This window comes from Notolepis coatsorum (genome assembly GCF_963971535.1).
Source record: "Notolepis coatsorum genome assembly, chromosome: 5".
In the NCBI taxonomy this organism is placed as follows: Eukaryota; Metazoa; Chordata; class Actinopteri; order Aulopiformes; family Paralepididae; genus Notolepis; species Notolepis coatsorum.
This window is the reverse complement of record NC_140169.1, coordinates 144,209,273-144,226,019: the sequence shown is the minus strand read 5'-3', so window position 1 is coordinate 144,226,019 and position 16,747 is coordinate 144,209,273. Positions and strand designations below refer to the sequence as shown.

The 16,747-nt window shown below is 42.9% G+C and overlaps 1 protein-coding gene across 1 annotated transcript in view; it reads left to right on the top strand.

Moving 5' to 3' along the window:
• The first annotated feature begins 2,018 nt into the window (after positions 1-2,018).
• The window catches only part of parp1 (poly (ADP-ribose) polymerase 1), a 36,550-nt gene continuing 21,821 nt past the window's right edge, over positions 2,019-16,747 (top strand). Inside the window, exons 1-7 of the mRNA XM_084315206.1 lie at positions 2,019-2,253; positions 4,728-4,890; positions 7,101-7,219; positions 8,289-8,503; positions 9,760-9,859; positions 13,786-13,902; positions 16,039-16,215. Coding sequence (XP_084171332.1) covers positions 2,131-2,253; positions 4,728-4,890; positions 7,101-7,219; positions 8,289-8,503; positions 9,760-9,859; positions 13,786-13,902; positions 16,039-16,215 — 1,014 coding nt within the window. The 5' untranslated portion in view covers positions 2,019-2,130. The remainder of the gene's footprint in view (positions 2,254-4,727; positions 4,891-7,100; positions 7,220-8,288; positions 8,504-9,759; positions 9,860-13,785; positions 13,903-16,038; positions 16,216-16,747) is intronic.

Below are 16,747 nucleotides of genomic sequence, written 5' to 3'. Positions count from 1 at the left end.
TCCATCTCAGAAATATCTCCAGACTCTGACCATCACTTTCCGACTCCACAGCTGAGACCCTCATCCACGCCTTCGTCACCTCCTACTGCAACGGGGTCCTATCCAGGGTCCCAAGCAAAACCCTGGACAGGCTCCAGTATGTTCAAAATTCAGCTGCCAGGGTTCTAACCCGCACCAAACCCTGGCAGCACATCACCCCCACCTCCACTGGCTCCCCATCAAATCCTGCATCACCTACAAAACCCTCCTGCTCACCTACAAATCCCTCCACGCTCTGGCACCTCAGTACCTCACTGACCTCCTCCACCCTACACTTAGTCACGATCCACGGACACTGGTTAGCTCTCAATCCCCCGAACCAGACTGCGGACCTTCGGGGACAGAGCTTTCAGTGTGGCAGCTCCCACCCTCTGGAACTCCCTCCCCGCAGAACTCCACAACGCCCCAACTCTGGACTCATTTAAAAAAAGAAACTGCTCAAAACCCACCTCTTCAACTTGGCCGTTAATGCCTAATTTCTCACTTTGTATGTTGTGTCTGTCCACTATGTTTGTTACTTTTGTTATTTTTTCCCCCCTTTTCCCCCCTATGTAAAGCAACCTTGGGTCTTTTGAAAGGCGCTATATAAAATTATTATTATTAATTATTACTATTTTAGTGATCAATGAGGCGGGTTGCATTTTGCAAACTATATTATATGAAAACCATAGCATGTATATCGCCACAGTCTGGATGTTCACAAAACCACACATATTTTCGGACAAAAAGTAGTCTTTGTATATTGCACAAAATAACAAACATTATTATTTTGACATGCATATAATATGCAATGGTATAGTCATTGGATGGCTGTACATATAAAATGTATGATACTAGTATGCAAGCTCTCCTGCTCTGAACATGTTGATTTTTTCACTGTCCAATTGTCATTTAGCGTCCTTGCATTTTTTTCTAATTTAGAAACTGTATAATAAATCTGTATAACACATGTATAGTCTAGGCCTCTAGGGTGTATTATGTTATAGTCATGTGTATTAGAGGTGTTGTGTAAAACACAATATACAGTGAAGACAAAACAACATAAATGTGATTATATTGTCTTACATTTTGTATTTTCTTTGTGCTTGATGTTCATTAACATGTGCTGTCCCTATCAATTCAACTAAACTAATGTATACCCTGTCTAAATTACAGATTTTTCTCCTGTTCTTATAAGTTAAACTTTGTTAATGTAAGGTAACAAAACCTCTTCGGTTATAGCACGTTTACATCAATATTCTGCTACTACATAAAGTAAAGATTCACTAAAGGAGGCCAAAAACGCATCAAAACGTTTCAGTTACCTTAGTTGGCATGCTTGATTGATTGATTGAAAACTTTATTAACAGATTGCAGAATGGGTACAATACAGTACAGCTCAATACACACAATTGTTAAGGGAATGCAGACCAGAGAAAGACTTTCGTCTTGTTTACATCAGGGTCCCCCATTTTCAATTCATCATGACATTTATGACATACAGATATACAGTACTGTTACATCCAGACAATTATGGCATACAAGATATACAAATATACAGTACTGTTTAAATTAGTACACACTTTAGTAGTGGAAAAGGGGTAGGATTAATTAGTGTATACTTCTTCCTACTCCTTTTCGAACATGTAAATTGAGTTATGTTTTGCGTTTGTTTCGTTATTTATTTAGATTGAGTTATGTTTTGATGTTGTTTAGTTATTTATTTTGTTTGTATTTATTTACATGTTCGAAATAAAGATTTCAAATCAAATCAAATCAAATCAAAATGGGCCATGGGGGACCCTGATGTAAACACGACGAACGTCTTTATCTGGTCTGCATCCCCGTACTGTATTGTACCCATTGTGCAATCTGTTAAATAAAGTTTTCAATCAATCAAACCACGTGATCCATCCACATTCGATTGCTCATGCCTGCTCATTTGGCGCGCGGGTAGTAGTGTGCTGTGCTGCGCACGCGGGCTCCACTTTATTTTTTTTTACTCGGCTCTGGTTGTTGTGGTTGTGTTGTGTTGTAGCAGGCGCAGCCGCACCACTGCTGCCTGGAAAGTTCGATTCACTGTCATTTTCTTTGCATTAATATAATATAAGCATGGCGGACTCTCAAGACGACAAGCTTTACAAGGCGGAGTACGCCAAAAGTGGCCGTGCGTCGTGCAAGAAATGCAAGGAGAACATCACCAAAGACTCGCTGAGGATGGCCATCATGGTGCAGGTAGGAGAGCGAGCCCCTTTCGTGACTGTGCTGCGCCGAGTGAATCCACAGTCACTTGCGCCTCAATAGGAAACCAACCTATGTTGACCATGAACGACTGGTTCTGGCCGAACCATTCATTATACAAGTATCACAGAGACATCACAAAGGTACTCACAGTTGCACGAGGGTTTCCGACAGAGATACGGAATGGTTTGAAAGCTCTGCGTTGCTAATAAACATTTTAAATATTCTTTATAAACTGTTCAACACTGCACTATTTCCGGCGTTGGGTGCATGATGCGCATGCGATGTGCTCACAGCGCAGGCGCACCAGGCAGCCAACGCCGGAAATAATGCCGTTTTGAGCAGTGTTGACCAGTTTATAAAGAAATATTTAAAATGTTTATTAGCAACGTAGAGCTTTCAAACCATCCCGTATCTCTGTCCGAAACCCTCGTGCAACTCTGAGCACCTTTGTGATGTCTCTGTGATACTTGTATAACGAACGGTTCGGCCAGAACCAGTCCTTCATGGTCAATCTAGGTTGGTTTCCTATTGAGGAGTAAGTGACTGTGGCTTCACTCGGGGCTAGTAGGAGAGCCGTCTTGTGTCCCCGCTGCGCCGCACTCTGCAGGCGGCTAAAGAAGCTAAGCTAAGTTAGTTCACTGGCCCACATTCACATGACTAGATTGCGATAGCCAGTCTTTCATTATTATTAAGCGTTAATAAGCTGCCCGACTAAACGGTGTGAATGTGATATTCCTTTGTGTCATCCTAATGGCTCTGATGGGCTGGTCCAGTTTAATATAATGGGCCCTCGTTAGCATTTTAAATGGGAACGTCGTGCATACTCAGGCTGCCTTTAGCTAACGACTACTAGCTAAATGATGACTTGAAAATGGGGGACCCTGATGTAAACAAGACGAAAGTCTTTCTCTGGTCTGCATCCCCTTAACAATTGTATGTATTGAGCTGTACTGTACTGTACCCATTCTGCAATCTGTTAATAAAGTTATCAATCAATTCAATAAATCAATCAATCAAGACCGTTTGTTTTTTATTTATAATGTGTAGCCAATAGCCATTGACTTGTGTATGCAGTGCATTGTATTTTACCAGCTGGATCCCTCTCTTTTAACACTTTGAGAGCCAGTCAGTGTTTTCCTTTTTATCCCCTTGAATGCCCACATCCACTCCAATGTTAACGTTAATATCGCCTAATCTATGTTTTAAATTATGGCGATGTGTCTAATCTGCCCGTCGCTTATCAAAGACTCATTTTCCAGTCAACATTGTCATGGCAGATTGTTTTTTTATCGCTTCATTTCCGTTTTCTAGCCTTTTGAAAATCACTCTATTTCACGGAAAAAACAACATCCCATGATAATCGTCTTTTACTGGAATATTCTAGAACGTTGTCATTGTTCGGCCATGTCATGAATCGTTTTCAAATAAACGCTAGATGATCGATAGTATATGTGTACGCACGCACGCTCTTGCGGCGAGCCGAAAATCGAGTCTCCTGTTTCCTGACGGCGCGCAGAGTCAAACAGCCTATCACCATAATCACATAAAAGCTTATATCTCTGTGAAAACGAGTCTGATTATCCTAATACTGATAACATAGATTCCTTACCTGAGATCAGATGGTATCCAAATGGTTTATTCCAATTCCCGATCGCCATTCGAAAAAATCGCTAATTTAATTGATCCATCATGTATACAGTAAAACACATATTCGCCGCGGCTCCGATGCTCCAGAGTGAACTCTGGTAGACCCCGGTTACATGAGTGAGAAGTAAAATGTGGAGTGCAGTTTTTTTTCCCCCATTCATTTTCATTGAGTCCAATCCAAAAGGGTGATTTACCATCTGGGAGACGATAGGGGGCGCTTTTTTCACATCTGAGCGCCTCGGGTGACTGGATCTCCAACGGTAGGGACGCTTGATGCAATATGATTTCAGATCGCTAATAAAAAAATAAAAAGAATAAAACGAATATTCTCGTGAGTGGGCATTCAACCCGCGGGGGGTAAACACGAGAATATTCATCCGTGGCATTCAAAGTGTTAATGCCATCTCCATGTACTCAAACACTTGCGACTGCGAGATGAAATTAGTACATAACCGTGAGTAGAGCATGGCAGTGATAAACAAAACGAACCGTTCAATTCAAAACACACATAATATAAGACATATAAAGATGAGATACATTTATATATATATATATATATATATATTATACATACATCATTATTCATATATAAACCACTTGAATAGTCGAGTATAGGGATTCTCAACAGACATTGTCAACATCCATAAACGTAAATAATACATTTCTCGGTTCTATAAGCTGAATATCAGTCTTAACACAGTCGGATCCAGCTGCATTAAAATTAAAACACACTAGTGTTCTAAATGTCCATAATGTAAGAACCCTTGCTCAACACATACTACTAGTATATATGTACTGAACTTTGCCCTGTCCCCCAGTCCCCCATGTTTGACGGGAAGGTTCCCCACTGGCACCACTTCTCCTGCTTCTGGCTCCGAGCGGCCGCCCAGTCCACCGCCGACATCGCCGGCTTCTCCGACCTGCGCTGGGACGACCAGGAGAAGGTGACGAAGGCCATCGAGAGCGGAGGAGCTGTAGGGGGTCGGTATTCAACTAGGCACTGCGTCCGAACCGTCCATCTCTCTGTCGTCTAAATATGAGTTTTAAATGAAAGACTCTTAACCCCTTCACTGCCACACGACAGAAGGTTAACCCTTTACCATCACACAACCGGCAAAGGGTTAACCTTCTGTCGTGTGGCAGTGAAAGGGTTAACCGGCTGTCGTGTGGCAGTGAAAGGGTTAACCGGCTGTCGTGTGGCAGTGAAAGGGTTAACCTTCTGTGTATTGTCGCGGTGAAAGGGGTTAACCGTTTTGGTAGTGCCAAAACGGCACTACCGGGAGGGTCATCTCCGGGAGGGTCATCAAAGAGAAGTCGCCTATTCTCAGTCCTTGCCCCACAATGGTGGAATGAACTACCCACCCCAGTTAGGACAGCCGAATCACGTCCAATCTTTCGCCGTCGACTAAAGACGCACTTCTTCAACCATTATCTGAATTAAAAAAAAAAAAAAAAAAAAAAAAATCTAACCCTAACTAACCGTACTGTCATGCACTTGTCCTAATAAACTAACCTACACTGTAGCACTCAACACTTTGATGAACATTGTTACTCAGCTGATAGAGTTGTGCCCTTCCTGATGGCTTGTCGTACAGAACTTGTAAGTCGCTTTGGATAAAAGCGTCAGCTAAATGACTAAATGTAAATGTAAATGTAAATGTAGTGCCGCGGCAGTGAAAGGGTTTATAACTTCTTCAATAGTTACATAGGTACAGAAATAACTCGCCGAACTGTCCTTCTTTAAGTACGTTTATTTAGGAACGGGCAGAGACGGGACGGCTATAAGCCGCCCTCAACGTCATACTGGACCACAGTGGAAGTGTCTCTTAACTAGAAGTCTGCAGGTTAATCGCCTTAAAACAGTCCTCATAGACACACCCTCAGATATGTACACTGAATGGACAATGTTCTACTAACTTTAATAGATAAACGCATATATAAATAAATATACACATTTGTGTGACGTGATATTATGACGATTTCTGATGAGATTGGTCGTTATTTCTCTAAAACTGTGTCCTTTGTTGAGATGGTACAGGTTTATATGTGTTTATTTATTAAGGTTAGTAGTACATTGTCCATATTTTGTACATGTCTGAAGGTGTGTCTGTCTGTAATGGACTGTTTTAAGGTGATTAACCTGCAGACTTCTATTTAAGAGGCTCTTCTTCCACTGTGGTCAGGTGTGACGCTGAGGACGGCTTATAGCACGTTGTCTCTACTCTTACTAAACAAACCGACCTAAAAGCGAGTGCTGGTTTATTTCTGTAACTACATATGAGTTCTAGCCAGTTCACTAATCGGCACACATATTATACTGTACATTACCCCCGACCAGTTTCCTGCACATGGCTTTGTTAGATAAACCTGCTTATTTCTCTCACTCCCTCTCTGTGTGTGTGTGTGTGTGTGCGCTTCCTTCTTTTACGTTCATGAACTCACTGCTTTCCGTAGTGCCTTTCTGGTCCATCATCGGTGTCCACCACCTACCCAACCTCCTCCAATGTACAGTTTCTTCCCCCTCAAATGTATACTCTCTTTTTTAGACTCTTTTTGTACTCGTAAACAGTACTGTATATTTGTAGATCTGGTATGTCATAAATGTCTAGATGCAACACTACCGTCTACCTGTGTGTCATATATGTTATGATGAATTGAAAATGGGGGACCCTGATGTAAACAAGACGAAAGTCTTTCTCTGGTCTGCGTCCCCTTAACAATTGTGTGTATTGAGCTGTACTGTATTGTACCCATTCTGCAATCTGTTAATAAAAATTTCAATCAATCAATCGAGATCACAATATGGTCTACTCTTCTAGACTTGAACAATATCCAAATTGCAGGAGTCGCTAAAAAGCTAAATGTGTGTCAACATACCAAATTAAGTATTGTGGCGCTGCAGGGACGTCCCGGCCTACAATCATATTCTAAAGACTTAAGAAAAGATATGTTGGGTACAGATCCCTGCAACACAAAATCAGACCATGATAATATTTTTCAATTAATAATTGTTTATCATAATCCCCCCTAACATCGTGAATCATATCGCAATTGCATTATCAGTCAACATTTTAAGAATAGTTTTCCAAGATCGCGCAGCCCGACAAGATATGTAGGTTTATCACCACCACACCAGCGTGGCCCCTTTTTAAAAGTGGAATGCCCTCCTTCTCCCCTTTTTTCCCCCCTAGTTGGAAAAGGAGGCCAGAAGGGCGGCGCCAAAGGAGAGAAGACGCTGAATGACTTTGCAGTGGAGTACGCCAAGTCTAACCGCAGCACATGCAAAGGCTGCGAGCAGAAAATAGAAAAGGTGAGAAGATTCTCATATTTGTACATGCACCAAAAGTAATATTTGCATTACTTTATTTAGTCATTCTTAGTAATATTTGCATACAGATAAAAAAAATTAGGATTCACTTTTTTTCCGGCATATATTGATAATAACTCCATCAAAATCGACCAGTAATTCCTTAGAAAATGTTTTGTTTATGAAAGTATTTAATTAAGGCAAAACAACTCTCACGCTAAAGATACATGTGTTCCGTTTTACCTTGTGAAATTTTTTTTTCTTTCATTTCAACCTTTATTTAAAATCATAAGCTTCTGAGGTTTCCCTCATTTACAGAAACGACGATTGTACAAATGTAAACGGCACATAATAAAAGCAATATATTATTTACAGAAAATGTAACACAAAAGAGTAAAAATTAAAAATAAAACGTTTTAATATAATTAATAAATCGGCTAAAACAGTTACAGGTAGTCACACAATGGTCTGAAATCATAATGTTTTTTTTTTTTATCCACTTTTTCTCCCATTTTTCTATATTTTCTCCCATCCCAATTTCGTATCATCCAATTCAACCCTCCCCTGTCACGAGCGCTGTTTCTTGCCTCCCACAAGCCGGCTGCAATGTGGACTAAGTCATACATAGCACAAGTCCCCTCCGGTACTTGAGGTAACAGCAGTCGCATCTTTTCACCTGCGCAGCTCGATCTCTCAGTGGCGAGGAGTAACGCGTGGGAGGCTCACGCTGCCCCCGACACTTCCTGATTCTACTGCGCAGGCGCACCAACCGACCTGTAGGAGTCGCTGTCCACAACGCCCGATCCCCACCCATCAGTTTCCCACCCCCTAATACGGCCAATGTGTATTAGTATGAACGACCAGCTAAACTGAAAGCAATGTGGAGCGCTGGGCTCGAACAGGCGAGCCCAGCGTCTCCACATTCGTGGCGAGCGCCTTGCCCACTACGCCACGTAGCCGCCCATTGAAATCATAATGTTTAAACATACCAAGAGAAGGGAGAACCTCCAACTTCAGAGTTAAAGGAAAAAGTGACCTAATAGTGACCATTGTTTATTGACTCCCTCTACAGGACCAGATCCGCGTGTCGAAGAAGACGGTGGACCCGGAGAAGCCCCAGCTGGGCCTGATCGACCGCTGGTACCACACGGCCTGTTTCGTGAGCCGCAGGCAGGAGCTGGTGTTCAAGCCCGAGTCGCACGCGGCCCAGCTGAAGGGCTTCGGCGTCCTGAAGGCGGAGGACAAGGAGGAGCTGAAGAAGAGGCTGCCCGCCGTCAAGTCCGAAGGGTGAGCACAGCGTTATACGCTCCGGGAAGTGGTTACGGACCATTGGAGGAAAGGGAGCTGCACACATTGGTTATCTGTGGCAGTGGCGTGCACAGATAGGGGCCGAAGGGGGGCTTGAGCCCCTGCCCTTTTGCCCCAAGTGCCCACCCAAAAAAAAAAAAAAAAAGTTTCCCTTTCAAATATGAACACATATATGTATACTATTATCTATGAAAAAATAGACCATATCAATTTAGAAAGTACCGGTACCCTGCATGCAGCCCCCCCCCCCTTGAGCCCCTGCCCCCCAAATTGTCTGTGCATGCCCCTGATCTGCGGGGTATTAAAAAAAGTATTACATTCGTAATTTTCAAGGCCTTAAAGGGTATTTAAAAAGTATTTCGTCCATGCGCACACTTTCCCGGGGTTAAGCCACTGAGATCCCAGGCCCATTGCTACGTGAACCTGGATACAGATTCACAGGACAGTGGGATCCCACAGCTGACACTCGGTGCAGTAAACCCTGTTCCAGAGACTGTGTGTTACATCTAAACCCCTCCGGGCGGAGAATTTTGGTCCAGGCCAGCCTAGCGGTTCACCCGATCACATTGAAACGTGTCCAGGACACTCGAGGCATGTGTTGTGCCGCATTATGTCGGCGACCAGATGGACATCAATACTGGAAATCGCGATCAGACAATTGGAATATTATTTTTGGAATAACCCCGATCAAAGGTAAGGACTATCTGACGTCAATTCCACCTTGATCCTACAATGATTTCACATCGATCCAGCTGATCAGCGTGTGGTGTTCAAAACGAATGTCGTTACTGGCGATCAAAGCATAAAAAAAACGTCCCCCCTTCCCCTTTCATGCATTCATGATGAAACATAATACCTATTACATACATTTGATTTGGAAATAGTAGCGTGTCCAGGGATGAAACGCCAATGCTTTTAGCAGAATTCACGTAGCGCCCTATAACTCAGCTTTTCAGGAATTAGCCCGGATCACATTTATTCTTCTTTGCATGTTCAACGGAAGATACTGACTGTCAAATGACCATAGTATTCTCTCCATAGCTATAATATAGAATATAGATATAGCTCTACAAACAAGGTGACGCACCCCTATCTTTAAAGCGTGGCCCAGTGAGAACGGGATAAGGGTAATGGCTGGCAGTGAATGAGTTAATGCAAAATTAATCCATTACAAAAACAAAAACGTGTACCGTTCTGTTGCGAGAGGTGGTTGAACTTCTCGTTGGGTCTCTCAGAAAGAAGAAGGCGGACGAGACGGACGGAGTGGACGGGGCCTCGAAGAAACAGAAGAAGGAGGAAGAGGAGGAGAAGAAGAAAGTAGAGCAACAGCTGAAGGTTTGTACTCTTTTCTTTCTTTCCCTTCAGAATGCTCTCTGCTGCAGTTTATGATTTAAAAAGGGGCCCTTTTCAATAAGCTAAATATCTAGCAGCCTCTATACCTCTCTGTCACAGCCTCTATACCTCTCTGTCACAGCCTCTATACCTCTCTGTCACAGCCTCTATACCTCTCTGTTACAGCCTCTATACCTCTCTGTTACAGCCTCTATACCTCTCTGTCACAGCCTCTATACCTCTCTGTTACAGCCTCTATACCTCTCTGTTACAGCCTCTATACCTCTCTGTCACAGCCTCTATACCTCTCTGTTACAGCCTCTATACCTCTCTGTTACAGCCTCTATACCTCTCTGTTACAGCCTCTATACCTCTCTGTTACAGCCTCTATACCTCTCTGTTACAGCCTCTCTACCTCTCTGTCACAGCCTCTATACCTCTCTGTTACAGCCTCTATACCTCTCTGTTACAGCCTCTATACCTCTCTGTCACAGCCTCTATACCTCTCTGTCACAGCCTCTATACCTCTCTGTTACACAGCCTCTATACCTCTCTGTCACAGCCTCTCTACCTCTCTGTCACAGCCTCTATACCTCTCTGTCACAGCCTCTCTACCTCTGTTACAGCCTCTATACCTCTCTGTTACAGCCTCTATACCTCTCTGTCACAGCCTCTCTACCTCTCTGTCACAGCCTCTATACCTCTCTGTCACAGCCTCTCTACCTCTCTGTCACAGCCTCTATACCTCTCTGTTACAGCCTCTATACCTCTCTGTCACAGCCTCTCTACCTCTCTGTTACAGCCTCTATACCTCTCTGTTACACAGCCTCTATACCTCTCTGTTACAGCCTCTCTACCTCTCTGTTACAGCCTCTATACCTCTCTGTTACAGCCTCTATACCTCTCTGTTACAGCCTCTCTACCTCTCTGTTACAGCCTCTATACCTCTCTGTTACACAGCCTCTATACCTCTCTGTTACAGCCTCTATACCTCTCTGTCACAGCCTCTATACCTCTCTGTTACAGCCTCTATACCTCTCTGTTACAGCCTCTATACCTCTCTGTCACAGCCTCTATACCTCTCTGTTACAGCCTCTCTACCTCTCTGTCACAGCCTCTATACCTCTCTGTTACAGCCTCTCTACCTCTCTGTTACAGCCTCTATACCTCTCTGTTACAGCCTCTATACCTCTCTGTTACACAGCCTCTATACCTCTCTGTCACAGCCTCTATACCTCTCTGTTACAGCCTCTATACCTCTCTGTCACACAGCCTCTATACCTTTCTGTCACAGCCTCTCTACCTCTCTGTCACACAGCCTCTATACCTCTCTGTCACAGCCTCTATACCTCTGTTACAGCCTCTATACCTCTCTGTCACAGCCTCTATACCTCTCTGTCACAGCCTCTATACCTCTCTGTCACACAGCCTCTATACCTCTCTGTCACAGCCTCTATACCTCTCTGTTACAGCCTCTATACCTCTCTGTCACAGCCTCTATACCTCTCTGTCACAGCCTCTATACCTCTCTGTCACACAGCCTCTATACCTCTCTGTCACAGCCTCTATACCTCTCTGTTACAGCCTCTATACCTCTCTGTTACAGCCTCTCTACCTCTCTGTTACAGCCTCTATACCTCTCTGTTACAGCCTCTATACCTCTCTGTTACAGCCTCTATACCTCTCTGTCACAGCCTCTCTACCTCTCTGTTACAGCCTCTATACCTCTCTGTCACAGCCTCTATACCTCTCTGTTACAGCCTCTATACCTCTCTGTTACACAGCCTCTATACCTCTCTGTCACAGCCTCTATACCTCTCTGTTACAGCCTCTATACCTCTCTGTCACAGCCTCTATACCTCTCTGTCACAGCCTCTATACCTCTCTGTTACAGCCTCTCTACCTCTCTGTCACAGCCTCTATACCCCTCTGTTACAGCCTCTATACCTCTCTGTTACAACCTCTATACCTCTCTGTTACAGCCTCTATACCTCTCTGTTACAGCCTCTATACCTCTCTGTTACAGCCTCTATACCTCTCTGTCACAGCCTCTATACCTCTCTGTTACAGCCTCTATACCTCTCTGTCACAGCCTCTCTACCTCTCTGTTACAGCCTCTATACCTCTCTGTTACACAGCCTCTATACCTCTCTGTCACAGCCTCTATACCTCTCTGTTACAGCCTCTATACCTCTCTGTCACAGCCTCTATACCTCTCTGTCACAGCCTCTATACCTCTCTGTTACAGCCTCTCTACCTCTCTGTCACAGCCTCTATACCCCTCTGTTACAGCCTCTATACCTCTCTGTCACAGCCTCTCTACCTCTCTGTCACAGCCTCTATACCTCTCTGTTACAGCCTCTATACCTCTCTGTTACAGCCTCTATACCTCTCTGTTACAGCCTCTCTACCTCTCTGTTACAGCCTCTCTACCTCTCTGTTACAGCCTCTCTACCTCTCTGTTACAGCCTCTATACCTCTCTGTCACAGCCTCTATACCTCTCTGTTACAGCCTCTATACCTCTCTGTCTCTATACCTCTCTGTCACAGCCTCTATACCTCTCTGTTACAGCCTCTATACCTCTCTGTTACAGCCTCTATACCTCTCTGTCTCTATACCTCTCTGTTACAGCCTCTATACCTCTCTGTTACAGCCTCTATACCTCTCTGTCACAGCCTCTATACCTCTCTGTTACAGCCTCTATACCTCTCTGTCACAGCCTCTATACCTCTCTGTTACAGCCTCTATACCTCTCTGTTACAGCCTCTATACCTCTCTGTTACAGCCTCTATACCTCTCTGTTACACCAGCCTCTATACCTCTCTGTTACACCAGCCTCTATACCTCTCTGTCACAGCCTCTATACCTCTCTGTTACAGCCTCTATACCTCTCTGTTACACCAGCCTCTATACCTCTCTGTTACACCAGCCTCTATACCTCTCTGTTACAGCCTCTCTACCTCTCTGTTACAGCCTCTCTACCTCTCTGTCACAGCCTCTATACCTCTCTGTTACAGCCTCTCTACCTCTCTGTTACAGCCTCTATACCTTTCTGTCACAGCCTCTCTACCTCTCTGTCACAGCCTCTATACCTCTCTGTTACAGCCTCTATACCTCTCTGTCACAGCCTCTATACCTCTCTGTTACAGCCTCTATACCTCTCTGTTACAGCCTCTATACCTCTCTGTTACAGCCGCTCTACCTCTCTGTCACAGCCTCTATACCTCTCTGTCACAGCCTCTCTACCTCTCTGTCACAGCCTCTATACCTCTCTGTTACAGCCTCTATACCTCTCTGTTACAGCCTCTATACCTCTCTGTTACAGCCTCTATACCTCTCTGTCACAGCCTCTATACCTCTCTGTTACAGCCTCTATACCTCTCTGTTACAGCCTCTATACCTCTCTGTCACAGCCTCTATACCTCTCTGTCACACAGCCTCTATACCTCTCTGTCACAGCCTCTATACCTCTCTGTCACAGCCTCTATACTAGGGGTGGGAATCACCAGTTTCATTACGATATGTACGATACGATATCACATACAAACATCACTATAGAGATGGTCACACATCTAACGGTGTCATCCATAATAATGATCTACTAATTGAAAATGCGCAAAGTTATCATTAACCATCAAGAAAATATTTTCTTATTTACATATATGCAGACGGAGGCTTTTTGCTACATATCTTTTGTGTGTGTTAATCATGATATATATATATATATATATATATATATATATATATATATATATATATATATATACTGTATTTTCTAAAAATCTGTGTTTGTAAGCTAATCCAGCCCAATTGTATATCATGTTATAGAGATGGAGCAAATTTTGTTGAACTCATTAAGAATAATAACAATTCTAACTGTGTGTGTGTGTGTGTGTGTGTGTGTGCGCGCGCGTGTACGTGCGTACAGGAACAAAGCCAGGTGATCTGGGGCATCAAGGACAAGCTGCGACAGTTCTGCTCTACTAACGACATGAAGGAGCTGCTTATTGCCAACGGCCAGGAGGTGCCTTCTGGAGAATCCAATGTGAGGAGGCCCCCAGCATCTCAGCCAGTACCGTCTGTAGTGTGGTATTGAAAGGGTTAACCGTCTGTAGTGTGGTAGTGAAAGGGTTAACCATTTGTTGTGTGGCAGTGAAAGGGTTATCCTTCTGTCGTGTGGTAGTGAAAGGGTTAACCTTCTGTATTGTCGCAGTGAAAGGGTTAACTTGCTGTTGTGTGGCAGTGAAAGGGTTATCCTTCTGTAGTGTGGTAGTGAAAGGGTTAACCATTTGTCGTGTGGCAGTGAAAGGGTTAACCTTCTGTATTGTCGCAGTGAAAGGGTTAACACTTTGGTAGTGTGGTAGTGAAAGGGTTAACGAGTGATTGAAGGAGTCGAATCAGCCTTATCGGATTGGTTGCCACGAGGGCTGAACAATTAATTGAAATTGCAATACGGCCTATAGTGCGAAATCCGAACCGCAGATGGGGCGGCGTTTGTTAAAGGCGAGATGTGCGTCAGAATACTGAGAATCGTATTCTACAGACTTAAGAAAACGTCTTTTGTTTGGTACAGATCCCAGCAAACAAGACACCATCATTTAATTACATTTTTATTTATTCTTATATGGAATTGTTACAGTCCAACAGTACATATAGTTCACTTAATATGCTCCACTAAATTCCATGGCCGAAAGGAACAGGAAGAAGACGACTCTTATTGTACCTGCCCCTACACACATACAGTACACTTATAGACTAAGTGCAATGTTTACCAAACCAAACAAAATGTACATACTTATTTTGCAGAAATGGAAACATCAACACAATTAAATTAACATAAATAAATTAGGGCTGTCAAAATTAAAGCTTTAACTTTGGAGATTAATTTAAATTATTTAAAGCATTAAAATAAATTAATCTAGATTAATCTATGGAGTGAAAAATCTTCAATCTTAGTGCCGCGGATATAAGAAAGAGGTCTAGCTGAGTCAATGTTGATGGTTTTGTTGAACATTTGTATTTCACAGGAGAGAAACTGTATTCAAAGAAAGCTATTAAAATAGTCTTTGAATCGAAATATGCTTTCTTTGTGTTGATTTAACATTAATTCCATGATTTACTCAAGTAAATATCTGTTACAAGCTTCGGTCTTAAGTAGAAAAATGCTATTTTTAATCTAGTTTAATTACAGAAAATAGTGAGATTAATTAGTAAAAAAAATTATCTATTGACAGCACTAAAATAAATACATTTTGTGTATATCAGTTAAATTGCATATTTAGGTTAATTCATTTATACACACACATTTATCTATATATTTATATAATGTATTCTATACTATATAATTGTATTATTTTTATTTTATTATAATATATATATATATATATATATATATATATATATATTAAGAAAACATATTTTGTCTGGTACAGATCCCAGCACAGAATACACCATCATCATTTCAATGTTGTTCAATGACCATGAGAATAAGGACACAGGATGTTTCATTCCCTCTAATGTTGTGAAGCACATTATTGCAATTGCGATATCAGTCCGTGTTCTGTGCTCACTAGTCTTAACGTTGAATTATATAAAAAATTTAACTGAATAGTTTATGCCAATATCGTTTTTGTCTCAAAAAATATGATCTCCCTTGTTTTTACCGACAACTCCACTGTGTAGTGTAGTGTATTGAAAGGGGCCCCTATTAATTGTTACACCACTGAATGGCATACTGGGCACAGCTCGCTAACCAGGTGGCATAACAGTCTGTTAACAGCTGGGAGAGCAGAGAAGAAAGATGAAGAGAGAGAGAGAGACTGGAGATGTTACATGGTAGCAGCGTTTCTTACGTTTGTTACATGTATGTTGTATGTTGTTTCACTAAGCGAACACATTTCAAGCGATGAGTGATGTAACCTTCAGAATGAATGCTTTTGTTCCCGGGAAATAGGCTAGCCTGGTCCGCTAGCGTTAGCCTTTAGCAATGACGGCAGCCAGCTAGCTCGCTCGTTGGATTATCTCACATTCGCTATTAAGTAAAAAAAAAAAAAAAAAACATATGTTAACATGGAATCTCTATTTTCTATTAGTATTCCTATCGAATAGTAATGTTGTTGTTTGTTGTTAAAAAAATAACGTTTTGCCCATCCCTAATCATGTGATGTCATTTGATTGACAGCTGGTGGACTGCCTGGCAGACTGCATGGCCTTCGGGGGCCTGGAGCCCTGCAAGGAGTGCTTCGGCCAGCTGGCGTTCAAGGGCGACGCCTACTGCTGTACCGGAGACATCTCCGCCTGGACCAAGTGTGTGTTCAGGACCCAGAAGCCCAACCGCAAAGACTGGCTCACTCCCAAGGTCTGCTCCCCTCTGTCTTCTGGGGTCCTCCTCGTTTTCCTAATAGACCTGTTCGCTGTGTACGTCAGACTCGGTGTGCGCGCGCGCATCAAGGAGGCAAAAGAAGCGTAATCCTGGTCAGAACAACAGGACAGACTACAATATATTTGCATTTGTTAGCCGTGCTAGCGATCTAAACAATCGATCCATTCCAAAGTTGGATGTGTAAAAAGGTGAAAAGACTCACACTCACAGCCGTGCTGATTTGGCTAAATGACATCCAGCCGTTTTCGTTTGAAACAACTTTTAGTCAGGGGAGTGCCATGGTTTCTCCATAGAGCCCCGTTGTACTTATTTTAGCGCAGCAGCTCGTGCAGGTAGGGGGCAACTTAGTCATGTCACATGTGACTCAATTGGTATTGCTGATTGGCTCGAACACGGTATGGTCTTATGGAACAGGTCTTATTCTTTTAACTTTACTGAGACAGTTGGGAGGCTGAGAGGAAAGACTCCAGAGTTCTCCAGAGTCGGACAAGAAGATGGATACCAATTT